Source organism: Heptranchias perlo, unplaced genomic scaffold (genome assembly GCF_035084215.1).
Source record: "Heptranchias perlo isolate sHepPer1 unplaced genomic scaffold, sHepPer1.hap1 HAP1_SCAFFOLD_65, whole genome shotgun sequence".
NCBI classification, from domain to species: domain Eukaryota; kingdom Metazoa; phylum Chordata; class Chondrichthyes; order Hexanchiformes; family Hexanchidae; genus Heptranchias; species Heptranchias perlo.
Window position 1 is genome coordinate 537,164 of NW_027139677.1, and position 26,102 is coordinate 563,265.

At 45.4% G+C, this 26,102-nt stretch overlaps 1 protein-coding gene across 1 annotated transcript; it reads right to left on the bottom strand.

The window, feature by feature from the left end:
- Positions 1-18,453: 18,453 nt before the first annotated feature.
- Positions 18,454-25,682, bottom strand: LOC137318100 (probable G-protein coupled receptor 139). Its single transcript, XM_067981075.1, has 3 exons — positions 25,560-25,682; positions 19,797-19,869; positions 18,454-19,370 (listed from the first exon to the last, which is right to left on the bottom strand). The coding sequence occupies exons 1-3, from the start codon at positions 25,680-25,682 to the stop codon at positions 18,454-18,456; spliced, it is 1,113 nt and encodes a 370-aa protein (XP_067837176.1).
- Positions 25,683-26,102: the final 420 nt, after the last annotated feature.

A 26,102-nucleotide genomic window follows, 5' to 3' on the forward strand; every position in this document is an offset into this window, starting at 1 on the left:
TTCTGGCTTCACTGCTGAAGGTTAGAATTAAAAATTCTTTTTCACAACTCTCTCACTTCCGGATAGCTTAAGGGTGGCAATTTGAACCTATCTCGGCCGCCGGGAAACGGCCGAGATTGGTTTTACACCCGCCGCCCAATATTACTCCCTAGAAGGAACGAAAGAACGGATGTTTATACGGCACATTTCAGGACCTCCCAAAGCCGCTGTACAGACAATGAAGGACTTTTTTGATGTCTATTCAGTGCTATAAACGGAGGGAATCACGGAAGCTGGTGTACGGACAGAAAGATCCCACAAACATCAAGGACTTTGTAATAGGGCCCTAACTTGTAAGCATTGGATTCCTCTCTTGCTTTCAGGTCTGTTGGGTAGGACATTCCAAGGTTATAATCACGACTAGCACTCGGGGACTGGGATCTGCGATTCCAGACCGTCCTCCAGGTGATATAAAGTCCTCAGAAAACATGTTATTATGACAGATTACATCAGGAACTTCTTCATCCTACAAAGTGTGATCAACACATGGAACCAACTCCACGTCGTATTAATGACTATCGGCCGTGGAAGAAGGTGGATGGTTCGCAGTCCCGCTCCAGAGACTTGAGCAGACAATCTGGGCCGACACTCCACGGTGCCAGTACTGAGGGAGTGCTGCACTGTGGTTGGTACTGTCTTCGGACAAGATGTTAAAGTGAGGAACAGGAGGAGGCCATTCAGCCCCCTTAAGCCTGTTTACATAGGAACAAGAGGAGGCCATTCAGCTCCCCTCCAGCAAGTTACATAACAGGAGTAGGCATTTCAGCCCATCGAACTTTTTACACAGGGACAGGTGAAGGCCATTCAGTCCATCGAGCCTGTTACACAGGGACAGGAGAAGGCCATTCAGCCTATCGAGCCTGTCACACAGCGACAGAAGAAGGCGATTCAGTCCCCCTCGAGCTTGTTACATAGGAACAGGAGTAGGCCTTTCAGCCCATCGTGCCTGTTACACGGGAACAGGAGAAGGCCATTCAGTCCCCCTCGAGCTTGTTACATTGGAACAGGAGTCGGCCTTTCAGCCCATCGAACCTGTTGCACAGGAACAGGAGGAGGCCATTCAGCCATCGAGCGTGTTCCGTCATTCAATCAGCTTGTAGCTGATCTGTAGCTGAACTCCATCTAATCTCCCCCACCACCCCTCACTTGGTTCCGAAACCCCTTGTTGAACAAAAATCTATCAATCTTAGTTTTCAAATTTCCAATTAACCCCCAGCCTCCACAGCTATTTGTGGGAGAGAGTTCCAGATTTCTACACCCCTTTGTGTGAAGAAATGCTTCCTGACATCACCCTGAACGGCCTGGCTTTAATTTTAAGATTCTGCACCCTTGTTCTGGACTCCCCCCACCAGAGGAAAGAGTTTCTCTCTCTACCTATCGAATCCTTTAATCATCTTTAACAACTCGATTATTTAAACCCTCACCTTGCGACTGAAAAGCTGATCAGTTAAACACACAAAACGTTTTGCCTTTCAATTCAACATTAATCTATCAGGATAAATGTACAACTACGCGGATGTTAAGAAATTTAAATCCATAATAGACAGAGTCGGGTAATTTGCTTTTTTCCTACCTTGTAGTGTAGCACCTTCTAAAGTGACTCAGTGAACGTATGTCTTCTTATCAAACACACCCAGAGCAAACTCCACAAACCTAGCCTTTTCGATCGAATCATTACAGAAGTTCCACTCCACACGCCGGCCAAAGTTCAGCTTCAGATCACAGTCACCAAGGGAGACGTCAGTCCAATCGATAAAACATACTGGATCCTGAGCTTTATAAATAGATGCATGAAGTACATAAGCAAGGGAGTTATGCTAACCCTCTATGAAACACTGGTTAGGCCTCAGCAGGAGTATTGTGTCCAATTCTGGGCACCACACTTTAGGAAGGATGTCAAGGCCTGCGAGAGGGTGCAGAGGAGATTTTCTAGAATGTTTCCAGGGTTGAGGGAATTCAGTTACATGGAGAGACTAGAGAATTTGGAATTGTTCTCCTTACAGCAGAGAAGGGTACGGTGAGATTTAAGAGACGTGTCCAAAATCATAAAGGAAGAAAGAGCTTTCATTTATACAGCGCCTTTCATGACCTCAGGACGTCCCAAAGGGCTTTACAGTCAATTAAGCACTTTTAAAGCTGAGTAACTGTTGAAATAGAGGGAAATGTGGATACGGTGGTATATTGGTTATGTTACTAGACGAGAAATCCAATAGGCCTGGATTAATGATTCAAAGTCATGAGTTCAAATCTCGCCACAGCAGCTGGGGAATTTAAATTCAATTAATTAAATAAAAATCTGAAATTAAAGAAAAGCTATTATCAGGATTGGTGGCCATGAAACTACCGGATTGTCACGAAAAGTCATCGAGTTCACTAATGCCCTTGAGGGAAGGATACCGGTCGTCCTTACCCGGTCAGGCCTATATGTGACTCCAGACCCACAGCAATGTGGTTGATTCCACAACGCCCTCTGAAATGGCCTAGCAAGACAGTCATTGTAAAATCTCGCTATGAAAAGTTATTATAAGAATAAAACCGGACAGACCACGAGGCACCGGACACGACAAAGGCAAACGAAGCCCTGTCGACCCGGCAAAGTCCTCCTCACGAACTTGTTGGGGACTTGTGCCAAAATTTGGAGAGCTCTACCACAGACTAGTCAAGCAACAGCCTGATATAGTTATACTCACAGAATCATACCTTTCAGCCAACGTCCCAGGCTCTTCCGTCACCACACCTGGGTCCGTCCTGTCCCAACGGCAGAACAGACCCACCAGACGTGGCGCTGCAGTGATATACAATCAGGAGTGAGTGGCCCTGGGAGTCCTCAACATTGATTACGGACCACATGGCATCAGGCCAAACATGGGCAAGGAAACCTCCTGCTGATGAATCATTCCTCCTCCAAGTTAAGCGCCACTTGGAGGAAGCACTGAGGGTATCAAGGGCACAAAAATGCTCTGCGTAGTGGACTTCAATGTCCATTCGCAAGAGTGGCTCGGTAGCACCACAGCTGGCCGAGTCCTGAAGGACATAGCTGCCAGGCTGGGCCGACGGCAGGTGTGAGGGAACCAACACGAGGGAAAAATTTACTTGACCTCTTCCTCACCAATCCACCAATCGCAGATGCATCTATCCATGCCAGTATAGGTAAGATTGATCACCGCACAGTCCTCTTGGAGACGAAGTCTGGACTTCGCACTGAAGACACGATCCAACATGTTGTGTGGCACTACTTCCGTATTTGAATGGGATAGATTCAGAACACCTGCAGCAGCTCAAAACTGGGCATCCATGAGGTGCTGTGGGCCACCAGCATCAGCAGATTTGTATTCCAGCACAATCTGTAACTTGAGGGCCCGGCATATTCCTCACTCTACCATTACCAACAAGCTAGGGGATCAACCCTGGTTCAATGAGGATTGTAGAAGAGCATGCCAGGAGCAGCACGAGGCAAACCCAAAAATCAGGTGCCAATCTGGTGAAGATACAACTCAAGACAACATGCATGCTAAACAGCGGAAGCAACATGCTATAGACAGAACGAAGCGGTTCCACAATCAACGGATCAGATCAAAGCTCTGCAGTCATGCCACATCCAGTCGTGAAGGGTGGTGGACAATTAAACAACTAACGGGAGGAGGAGTCTCTGTAAACATCCCCATTCACAATGATGGCGGAATCCAGCACGTGAGTGCAAAAAATAAGGCTGAAGCGTTTGCGACCATCTTCAGCCAGAAGTGTCGAGTGGATGATCCATCTCAGCCTCTTCCCGATATCCCCACCATCACAGGAGCCAGTCTTCAGCCAATGCGATTCACTCCACGTTATATTTGATCATCATCTCTCAGGCGGAATAGCATCGGCCGCCCGTTACAGCAAACGCCCGATATTAAGTTCTGCATTTTTTTATTCGTTCATGGAACATGGGCGTCGCTAGCGCCGTCAGCACTAATTGCCCATCCCTAATAATTGCCCTTGAGAAGGTGGTGGTGAGCCGCATTCTTGAACCGCTGCAGTCCGTGTGGTGAAGGTTCTCCCATAGTGCTGTTAAGGAGGGTGTTCCAGGATTTTGACCCAGCGACGATGAAGGAATGGGGATATATTTTCAAGTCGGGATGTTGTGTGACGTGGAGGGGAACGTGCAGGTGGTGTTGTTCCCATGTGCCTGCTGTATTGTCCTTCTAGGTGGTAGAGGTCGTGGGTTTGTTCATTGTACTATACTATCACCTTTACACACATTGGTCTAGTCTCGAGTACACAGGCTAGATTTGTTCATTGCACTATACTATCACCTTCACACACATTAGACTAGCCTAGAGTACACAGGGTAGATTTGCTTATTGCACTGTACTATCACCTTCACACGCATTGGAATAGCCCAGAGTACACAGGGTAGATTTGTTCATTGCACTATACTATCACCTTCACACACATTAGACTAGCCTAGAGTACACAGGGTAGATTTGCTTATTGCACTATACTATCACCTTCACACGCATTGGAATAGCCCAGAGTACACAGGGTAGATTTGTTCATTGTACTATTACATCACCTTCACACACATTAGACTAGCCTAGAGTGCACAGGGTAGATTTGTTTATTGTAGTATCCCATCACATTCATACACATTGGGCAAGCCTAGAGTGCACAGGGTAGATTTCTTCATTGTACTATATCATCACATTCACACACATTAAACTAGCCCAGAATTCACAGGGTAGATTTGTTCATTTTACTATACCATCACATTCACACATTGGACTAGCCTAGAGTACACATGGTAGATTTTCATATTGTAATATAACATCACCTTCACACACATTGGACGAGCCTAGAGTACACAGGGTAGACTTGTTCATTGTACTATACCATCACCTTCACACACATTGGACTAGTCTAGACTACACAGGGTAGATTTATTCATTGCACTATCCTACCACATTCACACACATTGGTCTCGCCTGGAGTACACAGGTTAGATTTGTTCAAAGCACTGTCCCATCACCCTCACACACAATGGTCCACCCTGAAATACACAGGGTAGATTTGTTCATTGTACTTTACCATCACCTTCACACACATTGGACCAGCCTTGAGTACACAGGGTATATTTGTTCATTGTACTGTACCATCACGTTCACACACATTGGAATAGCCTGGAGTACACAGGGTAGATTTGTTTATCGTTAAACATCGCTTGGGAAGATTGCAGAGAGGAAAATGTACAGGGGGTGTTCACAGAATTCAACATTAACTTCCAAGTTGTCAACTAGACCTTGCAGATGGGACTTCCACTTATTTTCGTGAAAAGGAAAATCAGACAGTCCGTAAAGTAGCGGCCCATTCACAAAGCCCGTGATCATCGCCCTGCAGTGAAAGTTAAAATCTAATGCATGGAATTAAAACCCACCGGTTCAGATTTTCCTGTCTGTGCATCTCCCAGGCGATCCTTAACGCCCAGCTGATAAAGGTCATTTTAACTTCCAGCAATGCTGTAAAATGGACGATCTCAGAAGTCAATGGAAAGTAAAATGGAACAGGGTATATAATGGGCACTGAATACGGGAATCTGCTCCAATAATGTATTTCGTTTAATAAAGGCATTATTTTGCTAATCTATGTTGTATCAAATAATGAATCATTTTCCGCATTCTGCTTCTTTCTCAAATTGCATTTCCCTGCTTCCAGCCTGCAAGACAATGACCTGAAAGATTCAAGAGTGAAACGACTCTTGAAAGCACTGGAGAAACCTGATTGTAAAATAGAAACACTGGAGTAAGTGAAATTATGTTGATTAAATGTTGCACCAGTCATTCAGGTCCATGCTGCATCAGATCTGTTCCCCCAGCCCTGTTGTAAATTTATTGCTATTTTTGCTTTTCTTGATGTCCTCTGAAAATAACATCGATTGAGTTCTGAGACACGTAATAACCTTCTGTCGCTTTGTAATACAGGCTGAACAATAACCGGCTCACAGATGCTTGTATCGAGGGACTCTGCTCCGCACTCGATGGAAACCAATCACTGAGCGTATTAGATGTCATTTCAGATAGAAATATCGACAAAAGGGCAAATTGCTTCACATTTTCACAGCTCGAGAACCTCGCGGCACAAAGAAAGAAGCTGAAGCTGATCCGGTAAATCATGTTTCATCATATTTATATTCCACTCTGTAGTTTGGGCTTAAAATCAGACTCAGATATCATTATTGCAGTCTGTATATGAAACAATATTTTATAAATTTTAGCGGAACTTTGTTTATTCGGGAGAAACTTCTTTACCCAGACAGGGTGAGAATGTGGAATTTGCAACCACATGAAGTAGTTGAAGCGAATAGCATAAATTCATTGAAGGGGAAGCTATGTAAGTACAAGAGAGAGAAAGGAATAGAAGGATATGCCGAAAGCGTTTGATGAATTCGGATGGGAGGAGGCTCGTGTGAAGCATAAATACCAACATGGACCAGTGGGGCCGAATGGCCTGCTTTTGTGCTGTAAATCCTATGTAATTCAATGTAAATACTACAGAGTAGCGAACAATACACTATTATTGTGTAATGTAAGGAATCTTACAACACCAGGTTATCGTCCAACTGTTTTATTTCAAAATCACAAGCTTTCGGAGGCTTTCTCCTTCGTCAGGTGAGTGTGGGAATCGGATTCCTTGGAAGGTTATCGCATTTATAGTCAGAGAACAATACCTGGTGATTACAGATAATCTTTCCAACTGCCCGTTGTCAAGGCAATCAAAGTGTTCAGACAGAGAGATGTTGCCTACAGAACCACCGAATACACAAACGGCCAGAACAAAACACAGACAGAGAGAGAGAGAGAAGCATCCGAAAGGAAGAGAAAGACAGAGAATGACCCGTTGTATTAAAAACAGATAACTTTTCTTCGCTGGTGGGGTTACGTGTAGCGTGACACGTACCCAAGATCCCGGTTGAGGCCTTCTCATGGGTCACCTCGCTAAGGCCATCCCCACACCTCCACTACTCGCCTTCAAACAGCCACCCAACCTCAAACAAACCATAGTTCGCAGCAAATTACCCAGCTTTCAGGAGAACAGCGTCCACGACACCACACAACCCTGCCACGGTAACCTCTGCAAGACATGCCAGATCATCGACACAGATACCACCATCACACGAGAGGACACCACCCACCAGGTACATGGTTCACACTCCTGTGACTCGGCCAACGTTGTCTACCTCATACGTTGCAGGAAAGAATGCCCCGGACCATGGTACATTGGCGAGAGCATGCAAACACTGCGACAACGGATGATCGGACACTGCGCAACAATCGCCAGACAGGAGGCTTCCCTTCCAGTCAGGGAACACTTCAGCAGTCAAGGATATTCTGCCACCGATCTTCGGGTAAGCGTTCTCCAAGCCGGCCTTCGAGACACACGACAACGCAAAATCGTCGAGCAGAAATTGATAGCCAAGTTCTGCACCCATGAGGACGGCCTCAACCGGGATCTTGGGTTCATGTCACGCTATAAGTAACCCCACCAGCGAAAAAAAAGTTATCTGTTTTTAATACAACGGGTCATTTGCTGTCTTTCTCTTCCTTTCGGATGTTTCTCTCTCTCTGTCCGTCTGTCTTTTGTTCTGGCCGTTTGTGTATTCGGTGGCCCTGTAGGTAACATCTCTCGGTCTGATCACTTTAATTGCCTTGACAACGGGCAGTTGGAAAGATTATCTGTAATCACCAGGTATTGTTCTCTGACTATAAATGCGGCAACCATCCAAGGAATCCGATTCCCACACTCACCTGACGAAGGAGAAAGCCTCCGAAAGCTTGTGATTTTCAAATGAAACAGTTGGACGATAACCTGTTGTTGTAAGATTCCTTACATTTGTCAACCCCAGTCCATCACCGGCATCTCCACATCATGGCTAGTATCGACACCACAAACTGCCGGCTCACAGTGGAGAGGATATCCAAGAAGATCGCGCAAAAAGACACAGTCATGAAGTGTTTACAGAGCTGCAAGAAAGCAGACAAGATCCCGAAAGGACTACAGATCACAAACCCACTCAAGTCGACATACAACTCAGATTACGATGAGAGACTCTGCCGACGTCCCTCTCGCACACTCTGCAACCGTCTCGGACACCAACTCTACAGCAGACGCCGCAACCTCGAAACCAAGATAGAGTCGATACTCCCAACCTGTCGTCAGGACACAGCAGACCAGCTACGAGACACCGCCAAACAGATGAGGCAACGGACCTACGCTGCCTACATGAAAACCAAGAGCAGGAAGCTTGAGAAACTCGGCATCACCACCAGCATCAACCAAGCCTCCCCCGGTACCACGGTTGCAACCACAGGGAAGTCTATCGTCAATTTGTCCAACCACACCCTTCAACCAGACGAAATCGAAGTTCTCAGCCGAGGGCTCAATTTCTACCCCACCAGCAAAATGGACCCCATGGTCTCCCGGCGGACACAGAGGAATTCATCAGGAGAATGAGGCTCCGGGAATTATTCCACAAATCCCAAGATTTCAGCAGCGAACCCAATGAGACAATCAACGATCCGGGGCAGCAGACAGAGGGATCCATGGTACAACTACGGAGGGTCGCTGCCCTCACCTTGACATGTATGCTCAAGCTGTCAGGAAATGCATCAATGCCAGATTCATCAGCCGCACTCAGAAGACAGTCCAGAATGTCACACGAGCACAATGCAACGCCATCAACGCTCTCAAGACCAACCGCAACATCGTCATCAAACCAGCGGACAAAAGAGGAGCCATCGTCATAGAGAACAGAACGGACTATTGCAAAGAAGCATACCGACAACTGGACAACCAGGAAGACTACAGACGGTTACCCGCAGATCCGACCAAAGAACACACCCACCAGCTCAACAAACTGATCAAGACCATCGATCCAGACCTTCAAAGCATCCTACGCGCTCTCATCCCACGTACTCCCCGCGTGGGAGACTTGTACTGCCTCCCAAAGATACACAAAGCCAACACACCCGGACGTCCTATCGTATCAGGCAACGGAACCCTGTGTGAGAACCTCTCTGGATACATCGAGGGCATCCTGAAACCCATCGTACAGGGAACCCCCTGCTTCTGTCGCGACACTACAGACTTCATACAAAAACTCAGTACCCACGGACCAGTTGAACCAGGAACACTTCTCACCACGATGGACGTCTCGGCACTATACACCAGTATCCCCCACAATGACGGCATCGCTGCGACAGCATCAATATTCAACACCGACAACAGCAAATCTCCAGACGCCATCGTACAACTCATCCGCTTCATCCTGGATCACAATGTCTTCACCTTCGATAACCAGTTCTTTACCCAAACACACGGAACAGCTATGGGGACCAAATTCGCACCCCAATACGCCAACATTTTCATGCACAAGTTCGAGCAGGACTTCTTCACTGCACAAGACCTCCAACCAACACTATACACCGGATCCATCGACGACATTTTCTTTCTATGGACCCACGGCAAGGAATCACTAAAGAGACTACACGATAACATCAACAAGTTCCATCCCACCATCAAGCTCACCATGGACTACTCCTCAGAATCAGTTTCTTTCTTGGACACACGAATCTCCATCAAAGACGGGCACCTCAGCACCTCACTCTACCGCAAGCCCACGGACAACCTCACGATGCTCCACTTTTCCAGCTTCGACCCTAACCACGTCAAAGAGGCCATACCCTATGGACAGGCCCTGCGAATACACAGGGTCTGCTCTGACGAGGAGGAACGCAATGGAAACCTGCAGACGCTGAAAGACGCCCTAGTAAGAACGGGATATGACTTTCGACTCATCGATCGACAGTTCCGACGGGCCACAGCGAAAAATCGCATAGACCTCCTCAGAAGACTAACACGGGACGCAACCAACAGAGTACCCTTCGTCTTTCAGTACTTCCCCGGAGTGGAGAAACTACGCCATGTTCTCCGCAGCCTTCAACATGTCATCAATGACGACGAACACCTCGCTATGGCCATCCCCACACCTCCACTACTCGCCTTTAAACAGACACCCAACCTCAAACAGACCATCGTTCGCAGCAAATTAACCAGCTTTCAGGAGAACAGCGTCCAAGACACCACACAGCCCTGCCACGGTAACCTCTGCAAGACATGCCAGATCATCGACACAGATACCACCATCACACGAGAGTACACCACCCACCAGGTGCATGGTTTATACTCCTGTGACTCGGCCAACGTTGTCTACCACATACGTTGCAGGAAAGGATGCCCCAGAGCATGGTACATTGGCGAGACCATGCAGACGCTCCGACAACGGATGAACGGACACCGCGCAACAATCACCAAACAGGAGGGTTCCCTCCCAGTCGGGGAACACTTCAGCAGTCAAGGACATTCAGCCTCCGACCTTCGGGTAAGCGTCCTCCAAGGCGGCCTTCAAGACACACGACAACGCAAAATCGTCGAGCAGAAATTGATAGCCAAGTTCCGCACCCATGAGGACGGCCTGAAGCGAACAAAAGTTATCTGTTTTTAATATAACGGGTCATTTGCTGTCTTTCTCTTCCTTCCGTATGTTCCTATGTTTCTGCCTCTCTCTCTCTGTTTTTTTTTTGGGTGTTTGTATATTCGGTGGCCCGGTAGGCAACACCTCTCTGTCTGAACACTTTGATTGCCTTGACAACGGGCAGTTGGAAAGACTGTCTGTAATCACCAGGTATTGTTATGTGATTTATAAATGCGATAGTTTCGAGGATTTCATTTCCACATTCACCTGAGGAAGGAGGAAGCCTCCGAAAGCTTGTGATTTTCAAATAAAATCGTTCGACTATAACTTGTGTTGTAAAATTGTTTACAATACATCTAATGTATGAATAGGGTATCACTAGTACCAGAGGAGAACGGTCACATCTAATGTAAGGATAGGATATCACTAATACCAGAGGAGCACGGTCACATCTTTGATATGTATAGGGTATCATAGTACCGGAGGAGCATGGTCACATCTAATGCAAGTATATCGTATCACTCGTACCGGAGGAGCACAGTCACATCTCATGTAAGTATATGGTATCATTGGACCGGAGGGGCACAGTCACATCTAATGTAAGTACAGGGTCTCACTAGTACCGGAGGAGCATAGTCACATCTAATGTAATTATATGGTATCATTGAACCGGAGGGGCACAGTCACATCTAATGTAAGTATAGGGTATAACTATTACCGGAGGAGCAGAGTCACATCTAATGTAAGTATCATGAGCACCATAGGGGCACAGTCACATGTAAATTAAGTAAAAGGTGTCACTGGTACTGGAGGAGCAGCGTCACATCTCATGCAAGTAATGGGTATCACCAGTACTGGAGGAGCACGGTCACATTTAAAGTAAGTATAGGGTATCACTTGCACCGGAGGAGCACGGTCACCTCTAATGTAAGTATAGGGCATCACTGGAACCGGAGGACCACGTTCACATCGAATTTAAGTGTAGGGTCTCACTAGTACCGGAGGAGCACGGTCACATCTAATGTTGTTATAGGGTATCACTAGTAACGGAGTGGCACAGTCACATCTAATGTAAGTATAGTGTATCACTAGTGCCGGAGAAGCAGGGTCACATTTAATGTAAGCATAGGTTTTCATAAGTACCGGAGGAGCACGGTCACATCTAATGTAAGTACAGGGTCTCACTCGCACCGGAGGAGCACGGTCACATCTAATGTAAGAATCACTCGTACCGTAGGGGCACAGTCACATGTAAATTAAGTAAAAGGTGTCACTGGTACTGGAGGAGCAGGGTCAGATCTAATGTAAGTATAGGGTATCACTAAAACCGGAGGAGCACCGTCACATTTTGTTTAAGTATAGGTTATCACCAGTACCGGAGAGGCACAGTCACATCTAATGTAAGTAATGGGCATCACACCAGTACGGGAAGAGCACGGTCACATCTAATGTAAGTATGGTGTATCACTGCAACCGCAGGAGCACGCTCACGTCTGATGTCATTATAGGGTATCACTAGTACCGGAGGAGCGCGTTCACATCTAAAGTAAGTATAGGGTACCAGTAGTACCGGAGGAGCACGGTCATATCTAACGTAAGTATAGGGTATCATTGTACCGGAGGAGCACGTCACAACTAATTTATGTATAGGGTCTCACTCGTACCGGAGTAGCACGGTCACATCTAATGTAAATATAGGGCATCACCAAAACCGGACGAGCACGGTCAGATCGATAGTAAGTAAAGGGTATTACTATTATCGGGAGAGCATGGTCACATCTAATGTAAGTATAGGTTATCACTTGTACCGGAGTGGCACGTTCACATGTAAAGTAAGTAAATGTATCACTGGTACAGGTGGAGCACGGTCACATCTAATGTAAGTATAGGGTATCACTGGTACTGGAGGAGCGCGTTCACATCTAATGCAAGTGTAGGGTATCACTGGTACAGGATGAGCACGGTCACATCCAATGTAAGTATATGGCATCACTCGAACCGGAGGAGCGCGTTTACATCTAATGTAAGTGTAGGGTACCAGTAGTACCGGAGCAGAATGGTCACATCAAATGTCATTATAGAGTATCACGAGTACCGGAGGAGCACGGTCACGAACACTTCAGCAGTCAAGGACATACAGCCTCCGATCTTCGGGTCAGTTTTCTCCAAGGCGGCCTTCGAGACACACGACAACGCAAAATCGTCGAACAAAAATTTTAAGCCAAGTTCCGCACCCATGAGGACGGCCTCAACAGGGCTTCATGTCACGCTACATGTAACCCTACCAGCGAAAAAAAGTTATCTGTTTTTAATACAACTGGTTATTCTCTCAATTTCTCTGCCTTTCGGATGTTTCTCTCTCTCACTCTCTCTGTCTTTGTGTTCTGACCGTATGTGTATTCAATCGTCTTGTATGTAATGTTTCTCTGTCTGAACACGATTCAACCCCTTTGCCTTGATAGCGGTCAGTTGGAAAGATTATCTGCAATCACCAAGCATTTTCTCTGACTATAAATGCTGCACCTTTATGGAATCCCACACTCACCTGACGAAGGAGGCAGCCTCCGAATGCTTGTGATTTTAAATAAAGCTGTTGGACTATAACCTGGTGTTGTAAGACTCCTTACACTTGTCTACTCCAGTCCATCACCGGCATCTCCACATCAGAGGAGCACGGTCAGATCTATAGTAAGAATAGGGTGTCACTATTATCCGGAGAGCACGGTCACATCTAATGTAAGTATAGGGTATCTCTAGCAACGGAGGAGCACGGTCACATCTAATGTAAGTATTGGGTGTCACTAGAACCGGAGGAGCACGGTCACATCTAATGTAAGTATAGGGTATCTCTAGCAGCGGAGGATGACGGTCACATCTAATGTAAGTATTGGGTATCACTGGTACTGGAGGAGCACGGTCACATCTGATGTAAGTATAGCCTATTACTAGTACCGGAGGGGCACGGTCACATTTAATGTAAGTAAAAGGTATCACTGGTACTGGATGAGCACGGCCACATCCAATGTCAATATAGGGTATCACTAGAACTGCAGTAGCGCGTTCACGTCTAATGTAAGTATAGTGTATCACTAGTACTGGAGCAGCACGGTCACATCTAATGTAAGTATAGGGTATCACTAGTACCGGAGGAGCACGGTCACATCTGAAGGATGCATAGGGTATCACTAGTACCACAGAAGCACATTCACATCTAATGTAAGTATAGGGGGCCACTAGTACAGGAGGAGCGCGTTCACATCTAATGTAAGTATAGGGTATCACGAGAACCGGAGGAGCGCGTTCACATCTACTGTAAGTTTCGGGTATCACCAGTACCGGACGAGCACAGGCACATCTCATGTAAGTATAGGGCACCACTAGTACCGGAGGAGTACTGGCATATTTTAAGTAAGTTTCGGATACCATTAATACCGGAGGAGCACGGTCATATCAGAGGTAAGTCGAGGGTACCACAAGTACCGGAGGAGCAAGGTCACATCTTATGTAACTATAGGGTATCAGTTGTAGCGGAGAATTACGCACGTTCTTAATAGATTAAATCATAGAATCATAGAATGGTTACTGCACAGGAGGAGACCATTCTGCCCATCGAGCCCATGCCGGCTCTCTGCAAGTGCAATCCAGTTAGTCCCACTCCCCACCCATTCCAAGTAGCACTGAAATGTTATCCCTTCAAGTTCTTATCCCATTCCCTTTTGAAAGTCACGATTGAGTTTGCCTCCACCGTTCCCCAGGCAGTGCATTCGAGATCATAACAACTCGTTGCATAAATTTTTTTTTCTTTGGATCGCCTTTGGTTCTTTTGCCAATCACCTTAATTCTGTTTCCTCTGGTTCTCGGTCCTTCCGCCAATGGGTACAGTTTCTCCTTATCTCCTCTGTGTCCAACCCTATCCGCGTAACAGAAGTTCCTGATCCCTGGAACCATTCGAGTAAATCTTGTTCGCACCCTCACTAAGGCTTTCACATTCTTCCAAAAGTGCAGTGCCCACAATTGGACACAATACTCCAGTTGTGGCCGAACCAGTGTTTTACGAAGGTTGATCATAACCTCTTTGCTTTTGTTGTTAGAGGGTATTCTGAGGGACAGGATCTACAGGCATTTGTAGAGGCAGGGACTGATTAGGAACAGTCAGCATGGTTTTGTGAGAGGAAAATCATGTCTCACGAATTTGATTGAGTTTTTTGAAGGGGTAACCAAGAAGATAGATGAGGGCTGTGCAGTAGACGTGGTCTACATGGACTTCAGCAAAGCCTTTGACAAGGTACCGCATGGTAGTTTGTTACATAAGGTTAAATCGCACGGGATCCAAGGTGAGGTAGCCAATTGGATGCAAAATTGGCTTGACGACAGAAGACAGAGGGTGATTGTAGAGGGTTGTTTTTCAAACTGGATGCCTGTGACCAGCGGAGTGCCTCAGGGATCGGTGCTGGGTCCGCTGTTATTTGTTATTTATATTAATGATTTTGATGAGAATTTAGGAGGCATGGTTAGTAAGTTTGCAGATGACACCAAAATTGGTGGCATTGTGGACAGTGAAGAAGGTTATCGAGGATTGCAACGGGATCTTGATAAATTGGGCCAGTGGGCCGATGAATGGCAGATGGAGTTTAATTTTGATAAATGTGAGGTGATGCATTTTGGTAGATCGAATCGGGCCAGGACCTACTCCGTTACTGGTAGGGCTTTGGGGAGAGTTACAGAACAAAGAGATCTAGGAGTACAGGTTCATAGCTCCTTGAAAGTGGAGTGACAGGTGGATAGGGTGGTGAAGAAGGCATTCGGCATGCTTGGTTTCATTGGTCAGAAAATTGAATACAGGAGTTGGGATGTCTTGTTGTAGTTGTACAAGACATTAGTAAGGCCAAACTTGGAATACTGTGTACAGTTCTGGTCACCCTATTATAGAAAGGATATTATTAAACAAGAAAGAGTGCAGAAAAGATTTACTAGGATGCTACCGGGACTTGATGGTTTGACTAATAGGGAGAGGTTAGATAGACTGGGTATTTTTTCCCTGGAGGGAAGGATGGTAAGGGGTGATCTTATAGAAGTCTATAAAATCATGAGGGGCATAGATAAGGTAGATCGTCAAAATCTTTTCCCAAAGGTAGGGGAGTCTATAACGAGGGGGCATAGATTTATGGTGAGAGGGGAGAGATACAAAAGGGTCCAAAGGGGCAATTTTTTCACTCAAAGGGTGGTGAGTGTCTGGAACGAGCTGCCAAAGGCAGTAGTAGAGTCGGGTACAATTTTGTCTTTTAAAAAGCATTTGGACAGTTACATGGGAAAGATGGGTATCGAGGGATATGGGCCAAGTGCAGGCAATTGGGACTAGCATAGTGGTATAATCTGGGCGACATGGACATGTTGGGCCGAAGGGCCTGTTTCCATGTTGTAACTTCTATGATTCCATGCAATCAGTCGGGACCAGGTGACTTACCTACTTTAAGTACAGCTAGCCTTTGTAGCACCAACTCTTTCTCAATTTTTAGCCCATCCAGTTTCTCAACGAACCCCTCTTTTACTGTAACTTTGGCAGCATCTTCTCCTTGGTAAGGACAGATGCAAAGTACTCATTTAGTACCTCAGCCATTCCCTCTGCCTCCATGTGGTGATCTCCTTTTTGGTCTTAATTGGCCGGACACCTTCTCCGACTACCCGTTTACTGTTTAAATGCCCGTAGAAGGCTTTTGGATTCACTTTTATGTTAGCCGCCAGTCTATTCTCAGAATCTCTCTTTGCCCCTCTTATTTCCATTTTCACTTCTCCTCTGAACTTTCTGTATTCAGCCTGGTTCTCATTTGTATTATCAACCTGACATCTGTCATACGCTCCCTTTTTTTTAGCTTCATCTTACTCTCGATCTCTTTCATCATCCAGGGAGCTCCGGATTTAGTTGCCGTACCATTCCCCCTCTTGGGAATGTATATAGACTGGACCTGAACCAACTCCTCTTTAAGGGCTGCCCATTGTTCGATTACAGATTTGCCTGCCAATCTTTGATTCCAATTTACCCGGGCCAGATTCCTTCTCAAGCCACTGAATTTTGCCCTCCTCCAATTAAGTATTTTTACTCCAGATTGGTCCTTTTCCTTTTCCGTAGCGACTCTAAATCTTATGATACTATGTTCACTGCTCCCTAAATGTTCCCCCACTGACACTTCCTCCACTTGACCGCTCTCATTCCCCAGAACCAGATCCAGCAATGCCTCCTTCCTCGTTGGGCCGGAAAGAGTGGGTAACCAGACGACACATGAGAAATTTACGCAGAGAATTGTAATGATCTGGAATGCACTGGATGAAAGGGTGGTGAAAACAGCTTCAATGGTAACTTTCAAAAGGGAATTGGAAAATACTTGCAGGCAACATTGTGCAGGGGTATGGGGAAAGAGCCGGGGAATGAGACTTATTGGATAGCTCTTTCAAAGAACCGGCACGACGGGCAGAACGGCATCAACCTGTGCTGTACAATACGATGAATCTGCGATACTATGATTTTAATGTTAGGAAGATATGGTGGGCTGTCTTCCCCCTCAAGATTAAAATGGTTAAAATGGAGGGGGAAATGTTTGTATTTATCACGTGGTCTTTAAGCCTCGACGGGGCGGAGCGCAGTCTGGAAAATTTTACGTTATATTAAAGGGAAGAAAATCAGCGCCCAGCGCTGACGTCCAGCAGTCTGATAAAAGCTAAAATAATTAAATAGTAAATATTTTTAAAGCGATTTATTTGTTATCTTTGAACTGTAAAGTTAAAATCAAACTGCTGAATAAACAAACTTCAGGGAGTGAAAGATGCACGAGCTCCTGAATAGAATTGGTGACGCGTCACAGAATCCCTGAACTTTGCACCAATTAGGATAAATCGGGAAACAGTTTCATCCGAGACACAGAAACTGGCGGGCGGAAAAATTGCCAATTAATTGGCACAAGTCTTCATCTGATACCTTTGCACCGAGCAACGCTCTCAAACCCCGGTCTGCAGTGTGACCGGTCGGAACTCCGAATACACAGCCTCGCACTGGGATGCCCAAACAACACCATTGATAAAAGGGCAGGGGGTATTACATGTTACTGTCTGTGCATCAATACACAGAGCGGATTATTCCATTCCAATATACGAGAGCATTGATTGCAGAACGATGCATCACATTTCCTGATGATGAATGTTATTTTACATTCTTGGTTCTTACATTATTTTATCAGTTTTACCGGGTCGCTGATTCAGATTAGTAACAGTCAGATACATTTAGTAACAACAGGTAAAGACTTTATTTTTAATGTTGCTGGACAGCCTTCAAATATTCCTCATTAATCGAAATTTCAGAAAAAGCAGATCAAACAAGGCAACAACTGTTAACATTCAAAAATGGTGAAATCTCGCAGCACTGCGAATGATACAGCCGCTCCGCTCCTTATTCCCAGGAGAAGGGATGAAGCGGCCGGTGCAGCTGACGTCAGTCCAGGCACCGAGTTCATCAAACCTCCGAGAAAAAGTAAATTCAGCAGGAATTTTAAACAATCGAATCTTTACCTAAAACTGATGTATCTTCATGCCAATTACACGGTAGAATTGCATTACTTTCCTTGCACAGTGATATTAAACTCGTTGATTAAATATTCTATTCCACTATTAACGTTCACTTCATCACTGACACTTTTCATACTTAATGGGGACTGTTCTTATTTGTCAGGAGTCACTCGGCCAATCAACTGCAGAAACCCGCGGTCAAAGTTAGCGCTAGATTCTATAAAGTGCAGGAAATATAGTCGCGTACCTGTGAGTTTTTACAAGAAAGATCATTATGGATCTGTGAGGAGAGGGAACCCCAGTCTAAGATAGAATCGGTGCTAAAACTGAATCCTAATGTTCCAAAGGGAGGTCTAGTTCGGAGTTCGTGTTCTAACCAATCTTAGAATCAGTGTCCAGGGAGATTTCAGCAGCTTCTTCAGCTCTTCTCTGAACTTCCTCTGGGTAGCTGCATAAATACAGGTGTTTGGACAGGAACTCAAATGCTTCAGCACAGCTCCGGCTTCGGTGGCGATATATCCTGGGTTTGTGCGGTCACCTCGGTAATAATTGGAGTTTGTCAGTCCGGTACTTACATAACTCACGAAAGCTGTCAGCCACAACAGCATAAAACTGCCCGATACAGTGAAGAGTAAAATGATGGATTTCCTTCGGTTCTCCATCTCTGGATCACACTGATTCACACTGCTGTGACCCCGCAGACTCCTGCGCTTTCTATTAGCCACTAAAATCCGTCTGATGGTCAAAGAATTAAACAAGGCAATCAATGTAAAAGGAAGACAAATGAGCGAGATGAGGTGAAACCAGGCGTACGTTGCACCTTGAGGGGAGGAGAAAAAGGCCACTCTTGACCGGCAGCCCCACTGCACTTTGTTAATTATTTGGTGAGGCTCAAATGCAAAAAAAACGGGGATGTCCTTTAAAAAGATCAGAATAGAGACGCCTGTTAGAACCGCGGCCGCAGTTCTCTCGGTGCAATACTTGTTTTTAAACTTCTGGCAGCAGAGAGCAACAAAACGGTCAAATGTGAAGGAGACGGTGAACCAAACAGACAAATTGAGTGCGACAACAGTCATGTATAAAATGAACGTACAAACGGGAGTGAGTGAGAGGAATGAAAGTGGGAAGTGATAACTGAAAATATGATAAACTATAATATTGATGATCATGACCAGTAGATCTCCTGTTGCCATGGCCACCATGTAGACAGAGATACACTTGGAAAGGCCGCAGTTTTCTCGGGAGAGAATCACAACTGTCATCAAGTTCGCTGTAAGAAAGAGAGAGGAGAGAAATAATATTCCACTGTTTGATATACATATGGAGATACCTGTTGAGAGCATTTTGCTCCATTCCGTGTGATTATCAACACGGAGCAGTGTGAGAACAGGATTAATATTCGAGTCACGACCCGGGAAACCGACCCACACAGTGGAATGAGCTGCTGCAGCGCTCACTGCACGGGGTGACGAAATGGTTCGTAAATCCAATGAAACGCTTACGTTGGAGCTTCAGAAACATTGTAACAACGTGAATATTAACGGATCAACGGAATCGTAGAAAGTGCAGACCCGCGGTTCACGGCATGTTCCTGGGTAATGCTGACATCTGGGAAACACGTTACCTTATTGATCATGCAGTAAGAACAGTGATAGAGTTAACACAGATGAACAAGGAACAGGTCACAACGGCTCACCTGGGACACCGACGGCTGCGAGAATCGGGTAGTAAATCTGTTTTATCAGCAGAATAGTTGGTTGCCCCATTTTCTGTGAGAATGGATAAATTCTCGAGGACCTGACACGACTCTGACCAGTGCATGTCTGAGGAAATGGAAGGGATTCCTCCATTTATGCACACATCAATTGTCCAGGGAGTCAATCATGTTGCACCATAACTAGCATTAGTTACAGTCATTTAACAAATAGACTCGGGGAAGTTGTTTTTTTTTGCATGAGACTTCGAATTCAGAGAAATAGTTGAATTAGTTATTGGACAGTTTAAGAAATCACACAATTTAAACATTCTTGACAAATGGAAAGTGGAATCTCCCAGTAACGGTCCTGACCCGATAACTACAGGACTGGTGGAGGCAGATACCCTTGAACTGATCGCCCTGACCCTGCCTTTGACTCACTCCGAGTGCCCCAACTCGATCAGTGCAGTTGCGGAAAATAATCCTGCAATTTTGGTGATGACCCCAGTCTTGCAGCATTAGACCTAAGCGGGCGTGTCTGGTACTAGTGGCACCCGTACACTTACATTCGAGGCAACTGTGCTCCGCCACATATAGTGATGCCCTATAGTTACATTAGATGTGACGGTGCTCCTCCGGTTCATGTGATACCCCATATTTACATTAGATGTGACTGTGCTCCTCCAATACTAAGGATAACCTGCACTTACATTAGATGTGACGGTGCTCCTCCGGTTCATGTGATACCCCATATTTACATTAGATGTGACTGTGCTCCTCCAATACTAAGGATAACCTACACTTACATTAGATGTGACTGTGCTCCTCCAGTACTAAGGATAACGTACACTTACATTAGATGTGACTGTGCTCCTCCAATACTAAGGATAACCTACACTTACATTAGATGTGACTGTGCTCCTCCAGTACTAAGGATAACCTACACTTACATTAGTTGTGACCGTGCTCCTCCAGTATTCCTGATATCCTGCAATTATATTAGATGTTACCTTGCTCCTCCAGTACTAGTGAAACCCGACATTTACATCAGTTGTGAACGTGCTCCTCCGGTAATACTGACACCCTACACTTACATTAGATGTGACCGTGCTCCTCCGGTACTAGTGATACCCCATACAAACATTAGATGTGACCGTGCTCTTCCAGTAGCAGTGATACCCTTTACTTGCATGAGATGTGACCGTGCTCCTCCGGTACCAGTGATATCCTACACTTACATTAGTTGTGGCCGTGCTCCTCCGGTACCAGTGATATCCTACACTTACATTAGTTGTGGCCGTGCTCCTCCGGTACTCGTGATACCCTACACTGGCATTAGTTGTGGCCGTGCTCCTCCGGTACTGGTGATACCCGACACTTGCAGTAGTTGTGGCCGTGCTCCGCCAGTAGCAGTGATAACCTATACTTGCATGAGATGTGAACTTGCTCCTCCAGTACTAGTGATACCCTACATTTACATTAGATGTGACCGTGCTCCTCCGCTACTAGTGACACCCTACACTTAGATTAGTTGTAAGGAATCTTACAACACCAGGTTATAGTCCAACAATTTAATTTTAAAATAAAATTGTTGGACTATAACCTGGTGTTGTAAGATTCCTTACATTTGTCCACCCCAGTCCATCACCGGCATCTCCACATAATTACATTAGTTGTGACCGTGCTCCTCCGGTACGAGTGATACCCTACACTGGCATTAGTTGTGTATGTGCTCCTCCAGTACTAGTAATACCCTACACTTACATTAGATGTGACCGTTCTCCTCCGGTACTAGTAATACCCTACACTTACAGTAGATGTTACCTTGCTCCTCCGGTACGACTGGTACCCTAACTTACATTAAATGTGACCGTGCTCCTCCGGTACTAGTGATACCCTATACTTACATTAAATGTGACCGTGCTCCTCCGTTACTACTGGTGCCCTATACTTACAACAGTTATGACGTTGCGCCTTTGTTGATACCCCACACTAATGATAGAATTTGCCGTACTCCTCTGGCACTCGTGGTGCCCCAACACTTACACTACAGATAACTGTGCTCCTCCGGTGCGAGTGGTATCCTACACGTACCCTATAAATTATTGTGCTTTATATTACTTGTGGTATACTACAATTACACAAGAGAATGCTGTGCATTGCATTACTTGTGGTATACTACATTTACACTCGAGATATCCGTGCTTTACATTACTTGTAATATACTACACTTACCTTGGAGATAACTGTGCTTTACAGTACTTGTGGCAGACTACACTTAAACTAGAGATAACTGTGCTTCACATTACTTAAGGATATCCTACAATGACACTGGAAATAACTGTGCTTTACATTACTTGTGATATCCTACACTTACACTGGAGATAACTGTGCTTTAGATTAATTGTAATATACTACACTTACCTTGGAGATAACAGTGCTTTACAGTACTTGTGGTATACTATAATTACACTGGAGATTATTGTGCTTTAGATTACATGTGACACAATACATTTTCAGTGGAGATAACTGTGCTTTGCATTACCTGTGGCATCCTACAGTTAAACTGGAGATAACTGTGCTTTGCATTACCTGTGGTATCCTACACTTGCACTGGAGATAATTGTGCTTTGCATTACCTGCGGTATCCTACACTTACACTGGAGATAACTGTGCTTTGCAGTACCTGTGGTGTCCTACACTTACACTGGAGATAACTGTCCTTTACGTTACTTGTGGTGTACTACACTTACACTAGAGATGAAGTCCCCCACAGGAGACTGGTCAAGAAGGTACGAGCCCATGGAATCCAGGGTGCCTTGGCACTTTGGATACAAAACTGGCTTAGTGGCAGAAGGCAGAGGGTGATGGTCGAAGGTTGTTTTTGTGACTGGAAGCCTGTGGCCAGTGGGGTACCACAGGGATCGGTGCTGGGTCCCTTGCTGTTTGTGGTCTACATTAATGACTTGGATATGAATGTAAAAGGTATGATCAGTAAGTTCGCTGATGATACAAAAATTGGTAGGGTGGTAAATAGCGAGGAGGATAGCCTTAGTCTGCAGGACGATATAGATGGGTTGGTCAGATGGGCGGAACAGTGGCAAATTTAACCCGGAAAAGTGCGAGGTGATGCACTTTGGAGGGACTAACAAGGCAAGGGAATACACAATGAATGGGAGGACCCTAGGCAAGACAGAGGGTCAGAGGGATCTTGGTGTGCAAGTTCACAGATCCCTGAAGGCGGCGGAACAGGTAGATAAGGTGGTAAAGAAGGCATATGGGATACTTGCCTTTATTAGCCGAGGCATAGAATATAAGAGCAAGGAGGTTATGATGGAGCTGTATAAAACACTGGTTAGGCCACAGCTGGAGTACTGTGTGCAGTTCTGGTCGCCACACTACAGGAAGGATGTGATCGCTTTGGAGAGGGTGCAGAGGAGATTCACCAGGATGTTACCAGGGTTGGAGCGCTTCAGCTATGAAGAGAGACTGGGAAGATTGGGTTTGTTTTCCTTTGAGCAGTGGAGGCTGAGGGGGGACATGATTGAGTTGTACCAAATTATGAGGGGCACAGATAGGATGGATACTAAGGAGCTTTGTCCCTTCGTTGAGGGTTCTATAACAAGGGGACATAGATTCAAGGTAAAAGGCGGGAGGTTTAGAGGGGATTTGAGAAAGAACTTTTTCACCCAGAGGGTGGTTGGAGTCTGGAACTCACTGCCTGAAAGGGTTGTGAAGGCAAGAACCCTCACAACATTCAAGAAGCATTTGGATGAGCACTTGAAATGCCACAGCATACAAGGCTACGGACCAAATGCTGGAATATGGGATTTGAGCAGACAGGGCTTGATGGCCGGCGCGGACACGATGGGCCGAAGGCCCTCCATCCGTGCTGTATGACTCTATGACTCTATGACTTTACAGTACTTGTGGTATACTACATTCAAACAAGAGATAACTGTCCTTTACGTTACTTGTGGTGTACTACACTTACACTGGAGATAACTGTACTTTACAATAATTGTGGTATACTACATTTAAACTTGAGATAACTGTGCTTTGCATTACTTGTAGTATACTACATTTACATTGGAGAATGCTGTGCTTCTCCAGTACTTGTGGCATGCTGCACTTCCACTTGAGATAACCGTGCTCCTCCGGTACTAGTAGTACTCTACACTTACACTAGAGGTGTCACAGTATCATGTTGTCATGGTAGATGCAGCATAGGATGATTCCATTCTGTGCATCATACGTATGCCAGTTCTCCGAAAGGGCGACCCAATTACTCCCATTCCCCTGCTCTTTCACCATAGCAATGTAATTTTCCACTTCAACTACTTTTTCCAATTCCCTTCTGAATGTTACTATTGAACTTGCTTCCACCACCCTTTCAGGCATTGAATCCCAGATCATAACAACTCAATGCGGAAGAAAATGTTTCCTCACACTGCTTCTGCCTCTTTTGCCGATCACCTTCTGGTTCTCGACCCTTCTATCATTGGAAAGATTTCCTCCTTATTTAATCTATCAAAACTGTTCATGATTTTGAACACCGCTATCAAATCACCCCTTCATTTTCTCTGCTCCACGGAGAATAACCCCAGCTTCTCCAATCTCTCCACATAACTGAAGTCCCTCATCCCTGGTACCATTCTAGTTAATCTCTTCTCCATTCTCTCGAAGGCCTTGACATCCTTCCTAAAATGTGGTGCCCAGAATTGGACGCAATACTCCAGCTGAGGCTTAACCAAAGTTTTATTAAGGTTTAACATAACTTCCTTTCTTTTGTACCCAAGACTCTATTAATAAAGCCCAGCTTCCCATTTACTTTTTGAACTGCCTTCTCAACTTGTCCGACCATCATGAAGCTTGATATTTGTGTAACCCCAGGTCTCTATGTTCCCGCACCCCCTTTCAAATAGTGTCATTTAGTATATATTGCCGCTCCTCCTTCTTCCTACCAACATGTATCACTGCAAACATCTCTGCTGTAAATTTCATCTGCAGTTCACCAGTCTATCTATTTCCTTCTGAAGTCTGTTCCTATCCTCCACATTTCTTCCTACATTTCCGAGTTTAGTTTCATCTGCAAACTTAGAAATTCTGTTCTCTATACTCAAGACTGGGCCATTAATATATATCAAAATGAGCAGTGATCCTAATACCGACCCCTGGGGAACACCACCGTACACGTCCCTCCAGTCTGAAAGCAACCATTCACCACTATTCTCTGCTTTCTGTCCCCTAACCAATGTTGTATCCATGCTGCCACTGCTCCTGTAATTCCACGGGCTTCAATTTTGCTAACAAGTCGATTATGTGGTGTTTTCCAAATGCCTTTCAAAAGTCCAGCACACATCAACCGCACTACCCTCATCAACTATCTACGCTATTTCATCAAAGAACTCAATCAAGTTAATCAAACGCGATTTAGCGATAATAAATCCGTGATGACTTTCATTTATTATTCCAAAATTTTCCAAGCTCTAATTAATTTTGACCCGGGTTATTGACGCTGAAGCATTCCCCACCACCAACGTTAGGCTGGCTGGCCTGTAAATGACAGGATTAGCCCTTTTAGGAGGTGTAACATTTGCAATCGTCCGGTCCTCCGGCACCATCCCCATATTGAAAGAGGATTGGAAGATTTGGCGCAGACCCGTCCCAATTTCCATCCTTACTTCCCTTAGAAAACCGAGGATGCATCCCATCTGGACCGGGTGACTTTTCTACATTGACTCCTGCCAATCTTTTAAGTACCTCCTCTTTGTCTATTTTTATCATATCCAATATCGTTAGTCCTTCCCCCTTTACTGCTACAATGGCAGCATCCTCTTCTCCAGCGAAGACGGATCCGAATTGTCCATTTCGTTCCTCAGCCATGCCTTCTGCCACCACAAGATGATCGCCTTTTGTTTGTCCCTAATCGGCCCCACCCTTCCTTTGACTAGCCTTCACCATTTATATGTTTATAATGGACTATTGGTTTCCCTTTTTTTTAGCCGCTGATGTATTCTCATGCTCTCTCCTTTTTTGATCTTCTCTGTGCTTTCCATATTCAGCCTGGTTCTCAACTGCAATATTATCCTTACATTCGTCATAAGCCTCATTTCTCTGTTTCATTTTCGTCCCCATATTTTTCGTCATCCAGGAAGCTGTAGCTTTCGATAACCTTCCTTCCACCCACCCCATCCATCAACCCACTCCCCCGCCCCCACTACTGTAGAAATGTGCCTGCTCTGTACCCGAACTAACTCTTACATGATTGTTGATTTACTGTTCTGCCAATTTTTGATTCCAATC

Coding starts and splice junctions, on each gene's coding strand:
- LOC137318100 (XM_067981075.1), bottom strand. CDS start 25,682: ATGGCTGAGGAACGAAATGGACAATTCGGATCCGTCTTCGCTGGAGAA. Junction 19,870..25,559: donor TAAAAATAGACAAAGAGGAG/GTACTTAAAAGA, acceptor CCATTCTCACAG/AAAATGGGGCAACCAACTAT. Junction 19,371..19,796: donor CGCAGCCGTCGGTGTCCCAG/GTGAGCCGTTGT, acceptor TCTTTCTTACAG/CGAACTTGATGACAGTTGTG.